A 22,984-nucleotide genomic window follows, 5' to 3' on the forward strand; every position below is an offset into this window, starting at 1 on the left:
GAAACCTCCCACGGGTCTCCCCATGGGTCTCTGCCTCTGAGTCTGTCCCCATGGGTGTCCTCCTGTGGGTGTTTCTCTCCCTGTGACTCCCCACGTGAGTCTCCCCAGTGACACCTGCTGTGGGTGTCTCGCTGTGACACTCCTCGTGACTCCTGCATGACTCTCTCTCCCCGTGGCCAAGACACCCTCTGTGATCTGTGCGTGTCTCTCCCTCTGAATCGTCCCTGGGGCTCCCCTGGGGCTCCTCCCTGTGTGTCCCCCCATGGGTGACACCCCGTGACTCTCCCCGGGGGTCTCCCCGTGACACCCCTTGTCCCCTGCAGGACTCCCCTCCACGTTCCCCCCTTGTCCTCCCCTGTATGTTCTGCCATCTCCCCTGATGACTCCCCCTCGTGTCCCCTCCACGCTCCCCTTCGTGCTCCCCTCCGTGTCCCCCCATGTCACCCCATGACTCCCTCTCATTGTCCTCCCATATATTCTCCATGACTCCTCCTCGTGCCCTCTGCATCCCTCAATCTTTTTCCCTTCGGTGTTCCCCTCGGTGTCCCCCCACGTGTCCCTCATGATTCCACCTCGGTGTCCCCCCCGTATCCCCCCTGTGTCCCCCTCGATGTCCCCTATGATCCCCCTCTGTGTCGCCCATGATTCCCCTCCATGATTCCCCCCCTCGTGTCCCACATGGCTCCCCCTCAGTGTCCCTCCCGTGTCCCCCCCCCCGTGTCCCCTCGGTGTCACCCCCGTGTCCCCCCGTGTCCCACCCCCCATGTCCCCAGACGCTGTCGTTCCCTCCGTGTCCCCCCCCTCCCCTCGGTGTCACCCCCGTGTCCCCCGTGCCACCCCCCATGTCCCCAGACGCTGTCGTTCCCTCCGTGTCCCCCCGTGTCCCTCCCGTGTCCCAGCCGCTCTCGCTCCCCCCGTGTCCCCTCGGTGTCCCCCCCGTGTCCCCCCGTGTCCCCCCCCGTGTCCCAGCCCCTGTCGCTCCTCCAGCGCTGCAGTTCCCTTGCTGTCCGCCAGGGGGCACCCCCGGCCCGCCGCCCCCTCACGGCCGTGACCGGAACGGGCGGGGCCGGGCCCGGGTGAGCGGGGCCGGGGCCGGGGCCGGGGCCGGGCCCGGGTGAGCGGGGCCGGGCGGGGGTCCCTGCGGACCCGGGCGGGGGTCCCTGCGCGGCCCACGCGGGTCCCCATTCCCTGTGGCCATTGCTGAAGGCCCGGTGCGAGCGGGCCCGGCCGGTAACCGCCGGCAGGCATGTGGTCCGTGCTGTGGGCGGCCGTGCGCTCCAAGGCCCCGTACGTCACCTTCCCGGTGGCCTTCGTGGTGGGGCTGGTGGGCTCCCAGCTGGAGTGGTTCCTGCGAGGAGACCCCCCGGCCACGGCCCAGGAGGAGAAGAGCATCTCGGAGCAGCGGGAGGACCGCAAGCTGCAGGAGATCGTGGGCGAGGACCTGACCAAGGTGGTGAGCCTGAAGGACAAGCTGGAGTTCGCCCCTCGGGCCGTGCTCAACAGGAACCGGCCCGAAAAGAGTTAATAAAGGGTGATTTGGGCAAAGGCGGTGCCCTGGAGCTGGGGATCCCCTGACACCTGCACTGCTTCCACCAGCCTCCCTCCTGCACCTGCTGCTCCTCACCCTGCCGGGCCCTCCGGAGGGTCAGGTTTGCCACCCCATGGATTTGCTCAAGGTACCCAGAGCTCGGTGGCAGAGCGGGCAGGGAGCCGTGTGTGGAGATGGAGAGAGTCTGAAACTCCTCAGCTCTCGCCAGGCCTGGCTCCTGCACCACAAAACACTCTCGGCCTGGTTCCATCTGTGTCTCCTCAGGTTTGATTTCTTCCATGGTGTGAAAGTAGAAGAAGTTTGGACCTGAGTGCCATGGGATGGGGTCAGGCTGACCGCCAGTGACAGGAAGAACTGCTGCCCTGCTTCCAGATCCCCCTGTGGCTCTTGATGAACCCCAACACAGCCCCACGCCACAATGTACTACAGCAGCCATGGAGCTCTCTGGGGACCCCCTCCCTGCATCATCCCACCCAGGAACGGTGGCAGGGGGAGCTGAAAGTCTTGGTCCTGCTCCGTTGTGGTGCTCTGAGCGTGGTGATGTGTTGGGAATGGGGAGATCTCTGCCCTCTGCACAATAAACTTCTGTCAGTTCTCGGGCCTCTGTGTCTCCTGCATCAGCGCCAGCCCTGTCTCGGGGCATTTCTCTGCTCCCTGCGTGTTCAAGAAGCAGCTGCTGCAGTGGGACAAATGCCGTTGCTGTGCCTGGCCGGGCATTGGCAGCAGGGTGGTGGGCAGGAAGGAGGAGGAGGCACCAAATTCCCAGCCTGTGCTGTGGCTGTGCCTCCCTCCCGGCTCCCCCAGCTGCGTCATCTGCTTCCGTTTGACCTCTGTATCCCGAGGAGAAGGGCTGTGACAGCACAGGGCGGGGTCCCAGGGGACGGGGGTCCCACTGGGGTGCTGAGCAGTGAGAAGCTGGCAGCAGGTGGCCGGTGTCCCCTCCAGGCTCAGGCATTGCTGGCACAGCAGGGACAAACCGCAGCCAGAGCTGCCTGAGCAGGCCCAGGGCCGGGGTTATCGCTGCCTCCTGCCTTGTTTTTTCCCGTGGTGCCTGAGCAAGCCCGGCTCTGCCGGCCCGGCCTTCCCCTCCCGGGGACGATAAATCTGCCGTGCCGGTGCGAGCGCCGAGGTCAGCAGGCAGCCAGCATTCACACCGCGCTGTGCTGTGCCCCGGGGCCATTCCTGCCCCGCCGACAGCTTTACTGCCCTGCTCCCGGCTCTGTTTGCTGCCCGAGCTCTGTCCTGGGCTGGACTGCTGCCCTCGGCTGGGCTCATGGCCCACCGCCGCCGGGAACACTCTGACCTTTGCTGCGAGGGCAGCTGGGCCTCGGCAGAAGGTGCAGGAGGAGCCTGGGTGTGATTTAGAGCCTGTCCCAGCCCTGTGCCGCTGCCACCTCCCGCCGGCGCCCACCACGCTGCCCCCCTGGCAGGCTGGCACTGTCCCCTGAAGTAGCCCCTTCCCCTTTGTCTCCTGCTTTCCCAGCCAGGCTGTGGGGTGACGGCTGTTCCCTATTGTGTGCAGCGGTGGGAATGGTCCTGCTCCTTCTCCCAGCTGGGACCAGCTCGGAAACTGTCTGTGAAATGCCTTTGTCCACCCCGCGCCGGAGCGGCTCCCCCGGCTGTTTACAGCCCATTGATCCCCTCGTTCCCAGGCCCGGCCGGGCACAATCGGCCTTTGGGGGGGCCTCGCTGCCCCATTTCCTGCCCCATGCAGTGTCAGCCAGGGAGGCTGCTCCAGCACAGCGCTGGAGGGATGCCCCGGGCAAGGACTGAGCCCTGATGGTGACAGCTTGGGCATTGATGGCACCTGGCCGGCAGCCCCTGCCCTGCTCCCATCCCTGCCGGTGGCACTTCCAGATGTTTTCCGTGTGTCTGGGGACTCCCGTCCATCCGCCGGCATTGCTGCAGGTCTGTGGATTCCCGCAGGCGCTGGGACAGGGGTGAAGCCGCTTCCCTGACTCGTTGCCTTTTCTCCTAAGCCTCCAGTGCTGTAAACCCACCCTTCCTCCCATTGAATCCCAACAATGTGCCGCTTGGGAAGTGCCGGCGGGACAAGAATAGGAGCGGGCAGCTCTCAGGGCTAGAGCGAGCAGCCCTCACGGAGAGCCAGAGGAAGCTTTGCTGAATAAGCCATTATGGTAAAACCCTGCTCACAGCCACTCACAAGCAAATGCTCGGTTTGGTGCAGGGGGTTTGTGATCCAGGCTGCTGTGGAAGCCCTGCCTGCAGTGAGCCTGTCCCCAGGCAAGGAGTCCCACACCTGGCCAAGAGGTCAGTGTTTGGTGTGAGAGCATCCTCCAGCTTCAGGGATGTCCCTGCATCCATGACTACATGGTGCCACGGATCAGGGGTTGAATCCAGCAGCCACAAGAACTCCAGGTCCCAGCCCAGCCTGTGGTGGCTGTACCCCGGGCTCCTAACTATCCTAGCTGTCCTCTCAGCAGCCCTAGGAGGATGAATGGGACTCAACCAAACACAAATCCAAAAGATCCAAGCCTTTTCTTCCATCTCCCGCCTAGGCTGGATAGCAACCGTTATCATCTACAACCAGGGGCTCTTGGCATGGCCCGAGGGCAGCTGCAGCTTCCCCATGGACCCTCTGTCCTGCTCAGGTCCTGCATTGCTCCTGGAATCCATCATGAACAGCTCATGAGAGGAGGAGAGCTGGTTTCCTCAGGCAGGATGCTGGCAGCGAGCTGTGCCCCAACTCACTGAGGGGACTGGGACAGCTGCTGTGCTGGGGGGACAGTGACATCCCCCTGGCCATCCGGAACACCTGGATGGCTGCTCTGGATGTCCGGTTAGATCAGAGCAGGGATGCTCCAGCTGGGGATGAGGTGACCCTGTGCTGGCACAGGGATGTGTGACCGTGTTCACAGGGGTCCCAGGATGAGGGAGGAGACGAGGATCTGACTCCATGTTTCAGAAGGCTGATTTATTATTTTATGATATATCAAAACTATCCTAAAAGAATAGAAGAAAGGATTTCATCAGAAGGCTGGCTAAGAATAGAAAAAGAAAGAATGATACCAAAGGCTTGTAGCTTGGACAGAGAGTCTAAGCCAGCTGGGCTGTGATTGGCCATTGATTAGAAACAACCACATGAGCCCAATCCCAGATGCACCTGTTGCATTCCACAGCAGCAGATAACCATTGGTTACATTTTGTTCCTGAGGCCTCTCAGCTTCTCAGGAGAAAAAATCCTAAGGAAAGGATTTTCCATAAAAGACGGCTGTGACAGGGATGTCCCAAGGCCTGGAGTGATGCTGCCTTGTGAGGAAAGGAGCAGGGTGGGAGCTGGTGAGGAGAGCAGGGGCTGGCAGGGACTCACACTCTGGTGTCCCATCCTGGTGCAGTGCAGTGGCCCCAGGACACCCTGGACCTGTCCCCAGTGGGGTGACCCTGGGACACCCAGACCTTCCCAGAGCACGGCGTCCCCACAGCCCTGGGGCACGGCGGGTGCTCACCCCGGCTGTGCTGGAGAGCAAATAAAACATCCTTCAGCGTGTGTCCCACAGCCCCTGGAGACTTCTGCTCCCTCCCAGCCCAGGCTTTTCCCAGGCTCTGGTTTTGCCCTTTTTCGGAGAGCAGCCAAGTCTTTCCCAGCCTCCATGTCTCGCTTCCTGCTATGGCTCCCTCCATGCTGCTCCTGGAGGCTCCTTCTGTGGCCAGAAAAGGCCTTGAAGTGCCGTGGGAGAGGAGCAGCTCTGCTCTACACCAAGTCACGTCCCTCAAGCCATAGCTGGGGACAGCTACAGGGGAACATGTTCCCTTCCCATTCAGCCACAGGGGAACATGTTCCCTTCCCATTCTCTTCCCATCAATCCCCAACGAGGGGATCAATGGCTCTTCCTACAGGTACAGCTCAGGCTTGATCCCCAGCACTCCAGGACCACTGTGGGTCCTTGTTTTTAGGCCACATGGATCTTCCCATGCCACAAAAAGCCCCTGGCTCTGCTGGCAGCAGCCTCTGCTTGCCTGACGTTGCATCAGGATGATGCCCTGAGCTGCTGGCAGGGTTAGGAGCCATGCCAGGGTGGGCACAGGGTGCTGGGCACTGCAGTCCTGGTGCCTCCACACAAGGAAATGGCCGGGGGTGAGCGACAATGTCAGGATGCAGCTATTGAGTGCATTTCCTCCCTCCTGCAGTTCTCACACAGGGCTGCATTGTCTGCCATGCCCGTGCATGGAGGGACCCTAGTGGAGGGCTAAATATAACCCCAGGGAGGAAGGGAGCTCCGTGGGGTTTGCTTTTCCTTCACTGTGCACCATTGGAAAGGGCAGGATTATTCCTGGTTTGGGGTTGCCCCAATGGTGGCTACCGTGGGCACAGAGTGCTGGGGCCAGGGCTCTGTGCCTGGCCTGGGAGGATGCTCCTGACTGCTCCCACTCCCCCTGAGGACACACCTGGGCATTGACAGGGCCCTGTGGGCAAGTGTGGCCATGCTGTGGCCCTGCCTGGCACCCTCCTGCCCAGCCCTCTGCCCTTCTTCCCCCTCAGCTGTGATTCTGCTCCCACCTCAGCTCTTCCTGAGTGGGTCAGATTTAGACACTTGCTGTTTGCTGTATGCTGGGAAAGGTTAAAAATAAACTCCTTGGTGCTTGGCCAGCACCTCAGGCAGAGCCTTTCAGGCAGGACACTCCTCTGTCCCAGCTCTGTCCAGGCCATGGCAGAGCTGAGCAGGGTGCCTGGCACTGGTCCTAAATGGGAGGAGGGCAGAAACCTCCCTGCAGAGGAGCCCCAGGGCTGCTGGGGACTGTGACTGGCCTTAGACCAACATCCCCAGCAGGAATTGGGGTTCTGGGGAGTGTGTCCCTCCAGCACTAGCAGAGCTGCCTCAAAGTGTTTCCTAACTCTGGGGGTGCCCATGGGAGCCCCTCACTGTGCCAACGTGGGGCTCAGCATCATCATCCAGGGCCGACTGTTGGGGGAGCGAGTGCCGTTCCCACAAGGGACCGGAGGGAGCTGTTGACTCAGGAGGGAGTGTGGAGGTGTGAGAAATGCCTGTCTGGCCTCTGTCTATCCCCGGGCTGTGCCAAAGGGCTCAGCCTGGGCTCTTATCAGCTCCAAACTTTTATTTGCCTAAGGGCTGCCCGCCCACCTTCTGGGAGGCTGCTGCCAACCCCAGCCCCGCTGCTGCCCCCTCCCCAGCCCGGCCCGCAGGTAAGCCCCTGGCTGTTGTTGTTGGCAGCACGTCCCGGCGGCGAGGGGGTCGCTGCAGCTGCCCCGAGGCACTTTGTCACAACACGGGAACAATGGTGGGACACGGAGCTGTGTTTGTGCAGCGCCTGGGCACTGCATTATCCAGGCAAGGGGATTGAGGGGGGGGGGGGGGGGTCTCGGCTGTCTTGTTTTCCACCTTGCAGGGTCGCTAGGAAAAGCGTGATGCTCCCTCTGTGCCAATAAAAACAGGAGTCCAGGAGGGGGGAGGTGACCCGGGGACACGGTGGTGGCTAAACATGGCATGGCTGCTCTGTTCCCTTTCACTCCCTTTCCTCCTGACCCAGCACACCAGGCTGCTCCCCCCAGAGCTGCAGGGCTCTGCTGGTACCTGGGGAGCACTGGGATGTGCCCTCCATTGTGCTGGGGTGGCCTGGCAGGTCCCAATTGAGCAACACTGGGAGCAGGGCAGGCTCCTTCCACAGCAGATCTACCCCAGCATCCTCCAGGAGGGCACAGGCAAGAGCTGGGAGCTGTTGGTGGGCCCAGACCCCACCCCAGGGGGTTTCACCCCCCTCATCCCCAGCAGGGAGGAAGCCAAGGGTGGGCTTGGCTCCCAGCCCAAGGGCAGCATAGCTGGGTGCCTCCCTCCTCATTTCCTCCAGTGGCCGATGGCAATGATACTGCCCCATATCACCCATATTTCATTTTCTCCAGGGTATTTTTAGCCTGTCCCACCCTCACTGGAGAGGCCTTTGACAGAGAGCAGGCTCTGCTCTGGCCTAGCTTGGCTGGGGAAACTAAACAACAGCCCCAGCCACATTGTGTGCCTTTATCTGTGGCTCATTTCCACCTATTATGCAGCCACGAGCAGCTCTATGGCCTCTGCTGGGTTTATCTGCAGTGGAGGGAGAGGGGCTGAGCTCTGCTTTGGGCCACCATGAGCCTGGGATGTGACAGTTCTGTCAAAACCCTGAGTTAAGGCTGGCCTCAGGGGGACAGGAGGCCACAGCAGGGAGGGTTGTGCTTTCAGTGGGTGAGTGGCACGCACAGCACAACTGGGTGTTCGCTTTCCCCTTCACCCCAGAGGACAGCATTTCCCCCTCCCTCAGCTCCAACCCCTCACCTGCCCTCTCAGAGGCAGCTGGAGGCTGCAGGAAGCACAATCACACCTCCCTCACTTTTTCTCATTCATCCAACTTTATTCAACAAGATGCAACACAGAATCTGCCAGGGGAAGGGAAACAGTGCTGAGGGCAGTGCCCACACCCCACCCTCACGTCTGGGTCACACAGGACCTGCAGCCCCTTGGTCACAGCAGGACAATCCTCTCACACCATCAGCGGGCTGGGGAAATCAGGGTGACAGCTCCTGTGACAACAGATTGTCCTTCCAGTCTCCCCTCCCCAGCCCCTCAGCCCACAGCAGGAGATGACTAGTGCAAAGTAATAAAAACCCCAAAACTATCAGGTGCTGGGCTGATTCCTTCCTAAACCCCACAGGGCTCCAAGGCACATGGCCAGGCTGGACACAGCTCCCCAAAGTCCCTGCAAACTGCACCTTTAAGGCAGAAACTCCATGCTCAGCCCAGCAGGTTAAAAATAACTTAAAGGCACACATCCCATGGGAAAGAGCCCAGGGCTGGGAGGGGAGGAACTCACACTCCTGGGTCACCCACAGTGACCCAGGGATCTGCTGGTGACAACAGAGCTGGCTTAACCCCTCCGTGTCCCATGGGGAGGGGGCAGCTTGTGCAGCAAACCCTGGGCAGGTGCCAGGGCCACTGGAACGGGATGGGGCTGGTGGCCAGGGTCAGTCAGCGCTGCCCCAGCCCAGCTTTTCCTGGCAGTCCCCAGCTCAGCCTGCTCCGTGTGGAGGCTGCAGACGAGCAGCTTCCCACGGCTGCGCTCCTGGCTCTGGGGTCTGGCTGAACCGCAGCTCCCAATGGCCAGCAGCCTCCAGCCATGCCTTGGGGACAGCCTGTTCCACGGCGTGGCTCCAGGGCTTTCTCCCTTTCCCACGGCAAGGCACACAGGACACGCTGTCCCGGGGAACTTCGTGCAGTTTCCTTCCTTGCAGGGTCTGTGGGGAAAACCGGCGAGAGCTCCACGGCCGTGCCCCCGAGCGTCCCATCCCAATCCCAGGGCGGGCAGGTCTCTGGAGCCTCCGGAGGGGAATGTGTACAGCACAGAACCGGGCAGGAGGCAGCTGCCTGCCCACAGCCAGCACCTTCGCAGGCACAAGGGACCGAGGAATGTCCCCCTGCAGGCCGGGGCCAGCCCGGCACTACACGTACTGCTTTTTGGAGGCTGAGCTCCCGGGCCGGCTGCCCGGCTTCTCCTCCGGGGCGGAGGCTTCAGCAGCCCCGGGGGCGTAGGGGTCCGACAGGGGCCTGCTGCCACCGCCCAGGGCCAGGTTCTCCTCGTTGCGGTAGTTGGCCCAGTTCTGCTCGCTGGAGAGCTTGTTGTAGGTCTGGTAGGAGGGTGCGTGGCTCTCGGCCATGGGCAGGAAGGGATAGTGCTTGGGAGAGTAGGGACTGGAGACCATGTCATCCACAAAGGTGTCCTGGCTCGGTCCAGCTGGCCCTGACACTTTCTTGATGTTGCTAAGGAGGCTCTTGCAGCAGAGGTGGAAGAGCTCCAGGAGGTTCAGGACTAAGGAGACCAGGCCCATCACCAGCATGAAGATGATGAAGATGCTCTTCTCGGTGGGGCGGGAGATGAAGCAGTCCACCTGATGGGGGCAGGGGTCCCTCTTGCACACGTAGCGGGGCACCATGGAGAAGCCGTACAGGTACCACTGGCCCACGAGGAAACCGGCCTCAAAGATGCTCTTGCAGATGACGCTGGTGATGTACGTCCACATCAGCGCCCCTCGGATCTTGAGCCGCCCGCTCTCTGTCATGTAGATCTTGGACATCTTCTTCTCCAGGTCTGCCAGGGCCTGCTCGATCTTGGGGTCCTTGCTGTGCACAGCCCGAAGGTCGCTCTCCTGCTTCTTCAGCTTCTCCTCCTTGCGGGAGAGATAGACAACGTGGCCCAGGTAAATCAGGGTCGGGGTGCTGACAAAGAGGAACTGGAGCACCCAGTAGCGGATGTGGGAGATGGGGAAGGCTTTGTCGTAGCAGACGTTGGTGCAGCCCGGCTGCTTGGTGTTACACACGAAATCCGACTGCTCATCCCCCCACACGGACTCCCCGGCCAGGCCCAGGATGAGGATGCGGAAGATGAAGAGCACAGTGAGCCAGATCTTCCCGATCACTGTTGAATGCTCCTGGACTTGGTCCAGCAGTTTCTGCAGGAATTCCCAGTCACCCATCTTCTAGGAACCCTTTGCCTCTGTCAGCAGAGAGAAGACAGCAGCCACGTCAGTGCCCTGTTCCCATGCTGGGGAGCACAGGGCAGATGTGACCACCCAAACCCTGCTTTTTCAGGCTATAGCTGCTCTGCAGAGTGTCCCAGCAAACCCTCTGAGGAACATCCCACTTCTGAGGGAGGGAGGGTTTCAGGCAGCGTTTAGGAGCCCCAGAGGGCTCCTCCTACACAGTGCAGGAACAGGGAGCTGGGAGAGACAGGGATTCTCCCCTCCCAACGGCACCCACAGCTCCTCGTGGCTCTCCTGGCCCCTCTGGGGACAGCTCACACCCACAGTGGGGCTTTGGGGCTGCCCAGGGAGCTCAGGGCACCTGAGAGGAGGCACCGTGGAGGCTCACGAATTTCCTGCTGCCTTGGTTTTCCCAAAAAGCAGAGAGCAGGATGGTCTAGTGGGGAAGCACAATCCCTTGGGGTACAGCTGCCACCCCGATGCCTATTCAGGGCTCACCCCAAATGGAACGCCCAGCCCCTCAGCATCTCCCTTGCTGCGGGGCGATGGACACCCAGCCCCAGTCCCCTCCCATGGCCAGGGGATCCCCAGCACCGCTCACCACCCTGCTGCCACTCCCGGGATTCTGGGCAGCCAAGCCCGGCTGTGAGGGAGGGACAGAGCGGCCGCAGCCCCGGCTCCTCATTAACCGCTGCTAATTTAGCACAGAAGTGCCGGCTGTGTCGCTAAAGGAACCCCCGGCAGCGGTGGGGTGCCCTGTTCCCAGCACGGTATCTCCGAGCGGTCCCGGTGTCCCCGAGCGGTCCCTGTGTCCCCGCAGTGCCCGCACTCACCTCCGCCGCGCCGGGCACGTCCCGCGGGGCTCGGGCCGCGCTGAGTGAGAGGGGTCGGCCCGGGTGGCTCCGCTTATTCGGGGCCCGGGGAAGCCGGAGGAGGAGCGTGGGCAGGAAACTGGGGGCCGGGGCTTAGCACCGGGCCGGGCCGAGCTGCAGGTGTGCGGGGCCGCCCCCTCCCGCGGCCCCCGGAGCAGGGGGCGGCCCCGGCGGGCGGGGCGGGGGCGGCCGGACCCGTCGGGGCCGAAGCTGGGGGGGAACGGTGGAAGCTCGGGTGCCTCTCACACTCTCATCTACGGCTGCGGGTCCGCCACTGGGCAAAGCCGCTGAGCCTGAGACCCTGGGGTGCTCCGTCCGTTCCCCGCCGGTGTCCCGGGGATGTTCCGTCCTTGCCCGCCCCGGCCGGACCGCGGCTATGGCGCTCGTGGTTTGCCCCCGAGGGTCCGTGCGGCGCGGCGGGCGCTGGGTGGTGCTGGAGCCCCACCGGAGCCCGGCTGCGGTCCCGCATCCCGCCGGTTCCCGGGATGAACCGCACCGTGCCTGGCTCCCATCCCGTATCCCGCAGGATCCCGGGCTGAGCCCCACCGGAGCTCAGTTGCGATCCCGCGTCCCGCCGGTTCTCGGGATGAACCCCACCGGAGCCCGGCATGAACCCAACCGGTGCCTGGCCCCCATCCCTTATCCCGCAGGCTCCCGGGCTGAGCCCCACCGGAGCCCAGCCCCACCGGAGTCCCGCATCCCGCCGGTTCCCGGGATGAACTGCACCGTGCCTGGCCCCATCCCGTATCCCGCAGGCTCCCGGGCTGAGCCGCACCGGAGCCCGGCTGTGATCCCGTATCCCGTCCGTTCTCGGGATGAGCCCCACCGGAGCCCGGCCGGGAAGTTCCGCGCAGGTTCCAGACAGAGTTTTGCTGTCGGGGGTCTCAGCACACCCCGGTGCGGCTGTGAAACGTGAAACGCGGGCGAGCCGAGCGGGGCTGGGAACAGCCGACCCTCTGCTAGTGCTGCTTAAGGAGAGATTAAATGGAAATCATTTCTATTTATTGTAATATTTATCAAGGTTTAGTAAATAATTGATGCTCATCCCTCCTTGATTTCCTTGGGGGCCAGCGTGAGGTTCTGCTGAATTAAAGTTTAACGACGCGTGACAAGCTGGGAGAGGCGGAACGGGCGGACGTGATCTCGGCTGTGGGCTCGACCAATGCCCAGCTCAGACAGATGAGAAGGACCTGGCTGCAGGCTCCTGAGGAACCTCTGCAAATCCATGTCTTCTGCCCTCACCAGTCCCCCAATTTCCAGCGTGCAGAGCAGATTTTGTTGTCTCCAAACACGACATTTATTGAATTTTTGGATCCGTAGCTTGTGCCAGGTGTGATGTGCATCTGAGGTGAGGGGGGACACAGAGGCACCAAGAGAAGCAGCAGAGCCAGCAAAGGCTTTTGGGCAAGACACGGCTTGGTGCTTGTGTGAGCCAAGGGGGAGAAATAGCAAACTGGGCAAACTGGGCCAGCAGAACAGTTGCCAACAGACTGGAGGCCTGGTCCTCTGTCATTACTTTGGGTGCATGAAGAGAGCTCTGGCCACGGAGCCCAGAATTCCTTTGGTTTCTTGGTACAAAAGAATGCAGTGCATGAGTGAGGCAGGGTGAGCTGGGAGGACTGGCATGCACTGGGTGACACCAGCCCTGGCTGGGCACCAGCTGGGGGCACTCACACCCAGCATGGGAACAGCAGAGCTGCAGGACCCAAGAGAAGCTCTGGACACACGGAGGATCTGTGTGCTGCTGTGATGTCCATGCTTGTGGCACTGCCACCTGCAGAGCTCCAGGGCTGCCCTTGCCTTACCTGTGTCTGCTCAGGCACCCGTGGGTCTCTCTCCAGGGACATTACTTTGTTGGGTTTAGTCAGTTTTCACACAGGTCGACTCTTGAGGGTTCAGGGATTTGCCAGGCTGGAAAAGCCAAGTTGAGGGGAATGTGAACCAGCTGGGATGGGTGAGGTCACAGCTCTTCTCCTCTGTGGGAAGAACAGACACCCTCAGTCATGGCCACAGGCAGCCAGCACCCACCTGCCACCGAGCGTGTCCACACCACTGGGACAGCCAGGGATGTGCCCATGGTCCCAAGCAGGAGAGTTCCCACGGATGTGTCCCCCTCCCCTTACAGCCACTGAGGTCCTGGTTGAAGAGTCTGGTGGTGACCCGTGGTGCCAACCATCCCTGGCACATAGCAGGACACTTCTTCCCCCACCACCCTTCCCAGCACCCCTCAGAGAGCAGTCAGGGCTGCCACACACCTAGGCTGGGACTTGCTGTCCTTCTCCTCTGACTTGACGTGGCAGTGGCAGGTGGAGGCCTTGCTGTAGCTGACGGAGCGCTTGGTGGATTTCCTCCACTTCCTTGTCCTCTGGACAACTCGCTTGAAGATGAGGTAGAAGATCTCACAGACGGTGAGGACGATGCAGATGGAGGAGGCTCCGACCATGAAATAAGTGAAGACCCTTTTCTCGGTTGGCCGAGCGATGTAGCAGTCCACGGTGTTGGGACAGGGATCCACGTTGGTGCACTTGACCAGCCGTGGCAAATCGAAGCTGTCCCACATCTTGTGGAGGAGGTAGAGGAACAGGATCTCTATGATGAGCTTGAAGAAGAGGCTGAACAGGTAGGTCCACCACAGCCCGCCGTGCTTCTTGCCTGTGTTGCTGTAGAGCTTGGGGCAATTCTCTCCGTTCTTCTCCCGGTTCTTCCTCTCGCGGTCCTCCCGGTAGGCCACGTGCATGATGACCAGGAGGGAAGGACAAGTGACAAAGATGAGCTGCAGGGCCCAGAGGCGGATGTGGGAGACGGGGAAGAAGTGGTCATAGCACACGTTGGTGCAGCCCGGCTGCCGCGTGTTGCAGTCAAAGTCCTTCTGCTCATCACCCCAGACCTTCTCGGCCGCCACCACGTAGACCAGCACACGGAAGACAAAGACCATGGAGAGCCAGATGCGGCTGAAGGCTGTGGAGTACTTGTTGACCCCGCTGAGCAGCCCCTGCAGCGTTTTCCAATCCATGGCAGCTGAGGGAGACCAGAGTCACCCAACCTGGAGAGGCAGAAGGAGCAATGGAGGCACCACTGGGGCTGCACATCTCTCGCTGCACTAACTCTCACTGACCTCTGAACCCTCTCCCCCACCACATTACACTCATCTAGGATGGGGGCTCTTCACCCCTGCAGACAGTAAAGCCCATCCTCACACTCCTGGTGACAGAGGTGACTCAATCTCTCTGCACTTCCTTCTGACAGAGCCTTTGCTGTCAGGGATGAGCCACCCGGCCAAGTCCCTGCCACCAGCCCTGTGCCTGATTGTGTGTGCTGGTGCAAACTGGCAGCACGATCTGCTGGAGCAGGCCAGGATCACCAGCCAAAGGGGAAATGGCTGCTCCTGTCCCAGCTGGTGTGCTGGCACGTGCCAGGGACCTGTTTTCTGTCTCACAGGTGATACCTGAGGCAGCCCAAACAGAGGTGACAGTGGGGCTGCAGAAAGTGAGAGTCCGTGTGTGTCACAGTCTGTGTGTGTCACAGTCTGTGTGTGTCACCCTGGCCAGCGCTCTGCTCCTGCTCCGGCAGCAATGCCGGAGGTGCCGATGGCCAAACCGGCTCTGCAGCTCAGCCTGGGGCTGCCCTGTGTGAGGAGGGAGACGTGCTAAGCCTGACCTGGAGCTTTACTGCACCTGGATTTACAAACCCCGGTGGTTTTTACAACCCTCTGGGCTGTGAAGGTGTCTGCCCTGGCAAAGGGATTCACAGAACACTGGGTGTCTCCCACTTTTAGGGAATTGCTGCTGCCTCTTGCCCACCCAGTGCCTTCCAAGACGTACCTGGAGGAGGCTCAGGCTCCTTCCCCGCTCACCGGGGGCTGTGGGGTGGGGAGTGTCCAGCACGGGGCATAGCCAGGGCACGATGGCAGAGTGGAGATCAGGGTCCTCTCATCCGCTGCACTGCAGTGTCCCAGGGCTGTGGGGTGGAACAGAACCTGGAGCACTGCCTGGAGCCCATGGAACACTCTGGGACCCTGTCCTTGGCCAGGGCCACCCCGCAGCAAACCCCGAACCTGTGGCTGTGCTCCCACACTTCTGGCCCAGGGACGCACCAGGAAGGGTGGCTGGGCTGAGTGGCCCCAGGCTGGGGTCCCTGGGGTCCCATGTGCCAAGTGCCAGGGCTGTGCCTCTGCCCATGCCCACACACCTTCGCTCACCACCCCGTCTGGAACCAGATCTTCCTCCCCTCCTACCGGGAGTCAGGGTGGGGAGCAATCGCCGCGTTCCCACCCAACCCTTGGATTTAAAACTGGGAGAGGGAAGCTGCTGTTTTCTCCAAAAGCTGGTGGAGATGGAACCTGGAGACTCTACATGCCCCCAGTGCCAGCCTGCTACTTCACCCACAACCCCAACCCTGGTGCCAGCGAGACCGAGCCAGCACCCACCTGCCCATAACCCACCTGCCCAGCACCTGTGTGCGCAGTTCAGCCCAGCGCTGCCTCCACTCATGGACCCGCAGCGGGGCAGGAAGGGGCTGTGATCTCCGTGCCAAGCTCTGTGCCAATCCCCGTGGCAGCGGGTGTGTGCAGCACTCTGTGAGCCCCCACGGGCTGCCCGGTGCTGGATGGCAGCCAGGCAGAGCAGGGGCAGCTCTCAGGAGTGCTCAGCTGTGCCGGCAGTGCCCGTTTGCCTCCCGCAGAGCCCGGCACCTTTGCCAGCCCCCGGGATGCCAACCCACTGCGTCACAGCTCCTGCCCCGTGTGGGCGCAGGGCGTTGGACCCGGCAGCGCCCTGCTCCCACCTGGGCTGCAAACTCAGCAGAAACGCTTTTCTCCAGGGGTCTCTCTGCCCCTTTTGGGAGTGGAACAGAGGTGGCCATGGGGTGGCCATTGCTGCTCCTTGGGGTGCCACGCCGTGCCATCCCCCTTCATCGCCCCTGGCACGGCCTGTGGGGTCTTGATGTGGCACTGTGTGATGTTGGGATCCCCACTTCCGACCCCACAGCCACAGCACCACCCTGTTACACCATAGCACAGCTCCCACTGTCCCCTGTTACCCCGCAGGGCTGTCCCCCCTCCGCCCTGGCAGCCCCAGAGTGCCCTGTGCCCCAGCAGGTACCTGTCCAGGTGGGAGAGCCAGAGGAAGGTCTGGATCAGATCGAGGAAGCTCCTTCCCAGCCTGAGCCCTCCTGCACACGCAGGGTTTGAGTGTGCAGGGGAGGGGAAGGGTGGTTGGTTTGGTTCCCAGTAACTGGGTGAGTCTGGCAAACAGCTCCGGAGAGGCTCTGGCTGCACATGCACACACACGCTCGGCTCCAACAACAAAAGGCAGGTCAGATCCCGCAGGGAGATCGGCACAGACGCATTCCTCCGCAGGAAACTCCTTCCAGGTGATGTCCCATCCCTGCAGGGCACTGCAGACTGGCAGCAAGGCCAGAGACCCCGCACTGTCCCCCAGCTGTGGGCCCGCCAGCAAGCAGGGCTGAGTGTCCCAGATTATGCAATTGCAACCCACTTTTGAAATGATTTTGCCTTAGTAATAGTTTTGCAACAGCTCATCGGTATCTCCAACCTACAGGAACTTGCAGGCACCGCCCTGGCGGGGCCGGTGTGGCCAGGTGGGACCTTTCCCATCGAGCAGGGTGGCACCAGGGTCCCCGTGCAGCCGGACCCTGCTCTGCTGCTGCCTCGTGCCGCACCCCCATGGCACCTGCGAGGTGTCCCTAAGGGGGATGTCCCTCTGTGCCTCTCCCCAGAGCACCCGGGGGCTTCCAGGAGGCTGAGTCAGCCCCATCCCACCGGATATCCCATGGATAGATGCCTGTGCCCAGGAATGTGCTCACCTGGTTTCTAGAGTGCCCCGAGGCTTCCCTGGAATCCTCCGGCACACCCTGGGGCCGATCAGCCGTGCTGGAGCCACCTGGGCACCTGGCCAGGGCCACCCCTCCCATGGGGACACTCTGAGGAGCCCCGGGCTGCTTGGTGCCTGCAGGGATTTGCTTCCTGCTCTCCTGGCAGACAAGGAGCCACTTGCCCCGAGGCTTTTTTGTCTCCAGGAGGGCAAATAAAGCCAGTGAGGGTTTGCCAGGCTGGGGACAATGGATTGGGAGTTTAGGAGACTCAAAGCAAAGCCAGGTGGCAGCCTGGGGGTGCAGGATGGGGTGAGCCTGGAGGAAGGGACAGCCACAGGCACCCCAATCTCATCTGAGAGCCACGCAGAGGCTCTGGAACTTTCCTTCACCTCGGAGCTGCCCGGATCAGGAATTTGAGCTATGTTGATGCAGAGAGCTGGTGTGGCAGGAGCTCAGCAGGAATCTGGGGGCTGTGGGCTGTGAGGTGGAAAAGCCTGGGGAGGGGGAAGTTGCCAGAAGCGCTGGCAGCTCTGATTCCTTGCAGAGGCAGCTGCTCCCTGCCCCACGGGCAAACCCTGTAAGGGCCAGGTGGAGAGAGGGGCCGGATCCCCCTGGGCAGCCTCTTGCCTGCAGTTTTGGAATTTCTGGAGCGGCCCTGTGGTCACGGTGAGAGAGTTCAGGCGCATTTGGCATGGGCAGAAGATCACCCTCAGGCAGTTGGGTGGGGAGCTGAAACAGCCCATGCTTTGCAGTGCTGGAAATGCTGAGCTGGCTGTTTGGGTGAATCCATAAATCCATCAAGGGGCGCATCCCTGCGCCCCCGCTGCCATCCCTCTGCCAGTGTGGGTGCAGGGACGAGGTGCCAGCGTGGTTCTGCAGATCTCAGCACTTGGGAGCTTAAGGGCTATGCCCAGGACCTGTCACCCTGGTGCCACCCTGCTCCAACACAGCAGGGTGACAGCTGAGAGGCCTCAGGGCCAGATGTGAACACCCAGGGACTTAGGGAGGCCCAACCTTGACTCCTCCATGAAGAAAAAGCCCAAACTGTGGAGCTGGATGCCAAACCAGCAGGAAAAGCTCAAACATAAAACCCTTTTTAGAAGGGTCTTAAATGGAGCATGGCAGGACTGTGCCTGCCAACAGCTGTCCCCCTGCAGGGCCACATCCCCAGGGATGAGACTCCCCCCAAGAACAGGGGCAGAGGAGTCATGGGGGCCTGGGAGCTGGCAGCCAGGGCTGGACATAAATCAGAGAGATTCTCCTCAATTCCCAGCAAACAGGCAGGTTTTGGCCAGGGCAGAAACAAGCCCAAGCTGGGGAGGCCAATTTACCCTGACCTGTGCATGCAATCCCCTCCACATCCCTGCCTGGGCTGCAGTTAGTGGTGAGTTTCTTTAAAATCCCCTCACCCCAAGGTTTAAGAGGTCTTCTGGGACTCTACAAGCAAATACAGGGAATTTCCTGTGTGAGGACACAAAATCTGGGAAATATTCAGCTTTTATTGTGACACACCCTCTGGTTTGCTGACTCTGGTCCTGCCTCTGCATTCCAGGAGAAATCCCAGTACCCAGACCCCCATTTTTGGCACCAATATCAAAAGAAGCAGCTGAATGCTTCAGTTTTTCTGGCTGACTGCTGCTTATCCCAAGCCTGGATGGTGCAAGACACTCAGAGCTCTGCAATGTTTGCTCTGAGCATGACAAAACAGCACAACAACATCCAGCAACTGGATCTTCAGGTGTCTCTCAATGAGCAGCAGCTCCAGCTGTGCTTTGGTGTGCAGAGGTGGCACAGGGAGGTTTTTCTGGGGCTCATTTCTGTCCCCATTAGTGCCTGCACAGGGGAACTCCTCAGGGTTTCACTCTCCATCCTGAAGCAGGAGTGGCCAACCTTGCTGGAAAACAAACAGCCCAGCCCATGCTCTTTAATTCGGGGCAATGGCTCGCACACAAAGAACAACTTGTGTCCTCTGACGTGATGCACTTCATAAAGAAAACTTTCAAGTGGATAATCCAGCAGCAGGAGTGGATGGAAGGAAGGCAGTGCCAGCACAACTTCCCCTGAGAAGTGGAAAACATTCTTATTTCATCATTTGTACCGATGTATTTGATTTGTTCGTCTGATAATACAGATGTATTTCACCATCTGTGTCTCTGACCCCAGAGGTCCCCGAACTCAAGGAGCTGCTGTGGGCTCAGAGGGCTCAGTGCCTGTAGCCAGGGTTCCCCCAGGGCTTCTCCACCATCCTCACCCTCACCAGTGGCTGGTTCAGTCCCAGCAGTGCTGCAGCCCCACCTGCTCTTGGCTTCCCTTCAGCCCTGCCTGTCCCCAGCAGCCCCTCAGCCTCCCATCCAGCTGTTGGAAAGAACTCAGTTTTGCCCATGGAGGGTCTCAGCTGGATCACTGCAATGATCTGTCACTGAGAACGGCCCCAGTCACATAAAGGACACAGAGATGGTGTCCCCTCACCCCCTGTGCCACTTCCTTTGGGACAGAGCCAGGGAGCGCTGGCACTGTCACTGCTTATGGAAAAAATAATTATCACACCCTCTGAGCAGAGCAAAACCAGTAACAGATCGAGCTGCATGTTCAGTGTTAATGTTACTTGTGAGTGCATTTGCCATGAAATTATTGTTAATTATTCATGCCAGCTAATGCTCAGCTGCTCTGGTGGCCTCGGAAGTGGCAGCACCGCCCGTGTCACGGCCGAACGCGATCTATTACAACAACAAACGAGATCAAATTCTGCCATTTAATGTCATTGTTTAATCAATGCTTGGGGTGTTTTCCTCTCCTGTGTTTGGCTGTTTTGCTCAGGTGTTTTGCCCTGGCCAGGCAGGATGATCCAGCAGCCCACAGCGGGCTCTGCCTGCCTGGCCGGATCCTCACGCCTGAGCTTCACTGTGGTGGCTGCAGCACCCGGGACCTGCTCTTGTCCCCACTCAGCTAATGAGTGTTATTAATGACAATTGCGTCAGTCTGAGGTGGCCCTGACACCCACTGAGTGGCTGATGTAGGATGAGAGGTAGGGAGAGGGGTTTCCTGGGGGATCAGGGTGTCTGTCCTGGCTGGTACAGGCTCAGAGTGTGGGCACCACTGTCAGTTCACAGCTGCCATGGAGCTGCTGCTCCTGGCACTGCCAGGGACAGCACGTGTTCGACAGCCCCTGCTTTACCCCAAATTCAGCAGGATGATGTAAAGTGCCTTTCCCAGGACAGGAGAGGCAGAGACCCCTCAGGCACAGCCCAGCTCCAGGGTGCTGCCACCCTCAGCACTCCTGCACTGGAGCACAGAGGAGGAAGAGCAGCTGGGAAGCTGCAGGCCAGGCAAGCAGCTCCTGCTTTCTCCTGGGCAGCTCTAGGAACCAGCCTCATCCTTGGGCAGCGTGCTGGGACAGGAGGCCGTGAGCGGGGTGGTGGCTGAGGGGGGTTTGCAGTCAGCCCCCATGGAACCCCTGCTCACCCGTGCCCACAGGATTGGCACAGGAGACAGGGCAGTCGTGGCTGCTCTGCCTGCTGTCCCCTCCTTCGGCATTCAGGCACTCGTGGCACCGCTTCCCAATCAGGTAGGTGGCCTCGATGAGGTTCAGCACCACGCAGACACAGGTGGTGACCACCATGAAGAGGGTGAAGATGTTCTTCTCGGTGGGCCGGGAGATGAAGCAGTCCACCACGTTGGGGCAGGGCGGCAGCTCGCACTTCACCACCCGGGGCAGGGTGTAGTTCCTGTAGAGGCGGAAGAAGATGTAGAGGAAAACCAGGTCCACACTGGCCTTGAAGATGAGGCTGAGCAGGTACGTCCACCAGAGCCCGCCCCGCTTCTTGCCAGGGTTGGGATAGATGCGGCGATAATTGTCCCCTTGGGTCTCACGGAGCCTCTCCTCCTTGGCCTCCCTGTAGGCCACGTGCAGGAGGACCAGGAGGGACGGGCAGGTCACCAGGATGAGCTGCAGGGCCCAGAGGCGGATGTGGGAGACGGGGAAGAAGTGGTCAAAGCAGACGTTGGTGCAGCCCGGCTGCCGCGTGTTGCAGTCAAAGTCCTTGTGGTCATCGCTCCAGACCTTCTCAGCTGCCACCAGGTAAACCAGCAGGCGGAAGATGAAGACCAGGGAGAGCCAGATGCGGCCGAAGGCTGTGGAGTACACATTGACAGCACGGAGCAGCCCCTCAAACCAGCCCCAGTTCATGGCTCCCCAGTCCTCTTAGCCAGCCTGGGAAGAGAGGAAACACTGTGACACTGAAGTGTGGATGCCTTGGGACACAGAGAGAGAAACAGCAAGAGAGAAACAACAGCAACTTCTCACAGCGGCTTGTGAGAAGTTTTAAGGGGCTAGAAAGATGTGATAACTTGTTAACTATAAACAATTTGCAAGTAGTGTTTTTCTACTTTATTTTTCTTTTCCTCTCAAAGACAGTGTGTAAGGAAGATGTTTCTGTTAAGTAGCCAATAGAATAAAATCTATCATACTGCTCCATAAAGCCGCGGGGTTCTTTTAAATAAAGCCTTCTTTGCCTTTTCTACAATCCTGCCTCTCACCTCGGCACAAGAGTGACACTGAAGCAGCAGCAGTTCCCCACTGGAGCCCCTGTGTGCCTCAGAGCACTGAGCCCTGCTCCTGGGGCCACCTCTGGCCTGTGCTGGCACGCAGGGACACCACAGACAGCACTGACCTGCTCCAGGTGACACCACTGATAACACCGACCTGCTCCAGGTGACACCACTGACTGCACCGACCTGCTCCAGGTGACACGTCTCCTCCAAGCACTGTCCCCTACTCTGGGCACCTGACACCACTCGAGGTTTCTGCCACAGCATCCTCCAGCCACCTCCGGCGCTCATCGCCCATCCCGCCCCAGCTCCCGCCTCGTTGCCCAGGTATTTGTTATTAATTTCCCTTACGTTGCCAAGCCTGGCCCAGGCAGACAACAAATAGGAGCAGCCGGGGCGTGACTCACCGGGCTGCGCTGTCCTCTCCCACCGCTGGAATCTGCCCGGTGTCGCCGCTCCGTGTGCCCACGCCGTGCCCAGGGGGCACCGGGGAACCCCGGCAGGGCAGAGGCAGCGGCTGGGCTGGGTGGGCTGCACAGCCCCTGCAATGCCGAGAGGCTGCCGTGGGGCCGGGCATCCAAAAAAACCGATTTTCACCGACCCCAGGCACCTGCGTGGCCGATTTGAGCCCGGCTTGCATCGTGCCGGATAAACGCACACCCTGCAAAGACTCCCAGGGCTGCGTTTGGCGCTGGATCTCCTTAAACATTTTGCCTACCAGTGGAATAACAAGATTCCCCCTCGCTGAGGGGTGAACACACCCCACAGCTCAGCCAATGCACCCACCTGCAGGACTGGAGCGGCCACGGAGCTCCCGGTTCTCGTCCCTCCCTGGAGGAACGCGCACACCCCAAATTCCTCCTTCCCTGTGCACGCTGCCGTGCCCGTCTCCCTGGGGTGCCAGGCTGGGCAGAGGCACTTCCCCAGCGCCCTCCCCACCCTCTCGGGGCAGGGGGTCGCGGCAGAGGGGGTCCCCAGGCCGCTCACCTGCGGGTGTCCCTCGGCAGCGCTGCTGCAGCCTGCCCAGGGCAGGAGAGCATCGCCCGGCCCCAGAGACTGCACATGAGTCACCCCCGCGCTCCTGGGAGCGAGGAGGAGATTCCCGGGGGAAGGGATGAGGCTCCAGGCGGATCCCCACGTGTCCCGTGGAAGATTTCCAGCCAGATTTCCCGAGGCGAAGGGCGGCCCCGCACTCAGCGCTGCCGTGCCGGGAAGGGCCGAGCCGGCTGCTCCGCCGTGGGGAGGGGTGGGAGCTCAGGGCTGGCTGTCCTCAGCTTCTGCAGGGATGTCCAGCACTACCCGGGGTCCCTCCATGCCTTCCCTGCACCCATCTCCCCTCTGCTCCAAAGTGGCCAAAGCCCTGGGAGCGCCCCCCCTCTCAGCAACACCACCCTTTATAATCCTGTTTGATTGAAACTTTGCACCATGGCAATAATTTGGCATTTATCCCTTGCCACCTTCTGTTTAGTGGGTGGCAGTTGATAATTTCACTGGCAATTAATTAAGCACTACCTGGGGTCCCTCCATGCCTTCCCTGCATCCATCTCCCCTCGCTCCAAAGTGGCCGAAGCCCTGGGAGCGCCCCCCCTCTCAGCAACACCACCCTTTATAATCCTGTTTGATTGAAACTTTGCACCATGGCAATAATTTAGCATTTATCCCTTGCCACCCTCTATTAAATGGGTGGTAGTTGATAAT

At 60.8% G+C, this 22,984-nt stretch overlaps 4 protein-coding genes across 4 annotated transcripts; 1 reads left to right on the forward strand and 3 right to left on the reverse strand.

Annotated features, from left to right (window-relative positions):
- Positions 1-1,085: 1,085 nt before the first annotated feature.
- Positions 1,086-2,143, forward strand: SMIM12 (small integral membrane protein 12). The gene is made up of 2 exons (XM_036397229.2): positions 1,086-1,676; positions 1,814-2,143. Exon 1 carries the CDS (start codon positions 1,247-1,249, stop codon positions 1,523-1,525), a length of 279 nt encoding a protein of 92 aa, XP_036253122.1. The 5' UTR covers positions 1,086-1,246; the 3' UTR covers positions 1,526-1,676; positions 1,814-2,143.
- Positions 2,144-7,900: 5,757 nt separating this feature from the next.
- On the reverse strand, positions 7,901-10,907 carry GJA4 (gap junction protein alpha 4). The gene is made up of 2 exons (XM_036397228.2): positions 10,868-10,907; positions 7,901-10,048 (listed from the first exon to the last, which is right to left on the reverse strand). Exon 2 carries the CDS (start codon positions 10,026-10,028, stop codon positions 8,997-8,999), a length of 1,032 nt encoding a protein of 343 aa, XP_036253121.1. The 5' UTR covers positions 10,029-10,048; positions 10,868-10,907; the 3' UTR covers positions 7,901-8,996.
- Positions 10,908-13,133: 2,226 nt separating this feature from the next.
- GJB3 (gap junction protein beta 3) lies at positions 13,134-13,919 on the reverse strand. Its single transcript, XM_036397230.1, has one exon. The coding sequence runs from the start codon at positions 13,917-13,919 to the stop codon at positions 13,134-13,136; it is 786 nt and encodes a 261-aa protein (XP_036253123.1).
- Positions 13,920-20,174: 6,255 nt separating this feature from the next.
- LOC118695562 (gap junction beta-5 protein-like) lies at positions 20,175-22,327 on the reverse strand. The gene is made up of 2 exons (XM_036397167.1): positions 22,274-22,327; positions 20,175-20,948 (listed from the first exon to the last, which is right to left on the reverse strand). Exon 2 carries the CDS (start codon positions 20,922-20,924, stop codon positions 20,175-20,177), a length of 750 nt encoding a protein of 249 aa, XP_036253060.1. The 5' UTR covers positions 20,925-20,948; positions 22,274-22,327.
- Between the last annotated feature and the right edge of the window lie 657 nt (positions 22,328-22,984).

This window comes from Molothrus ater, chromosome 24 (assembly GCF_012460135.2).
Source record: "Molothrus ater isolate BHLD 08-10-18 breed brown headed cowbird chromosome 24, BPBGC_Mater_1.1, whole genome shotgun sequence".
NCBI classification, from domain to species: domain Eukaryota; kingdom Metazoa; phylum Chordata; class Aves; order Passeriformes; family Icteridae; genus Molothrus; species Molothrus ater.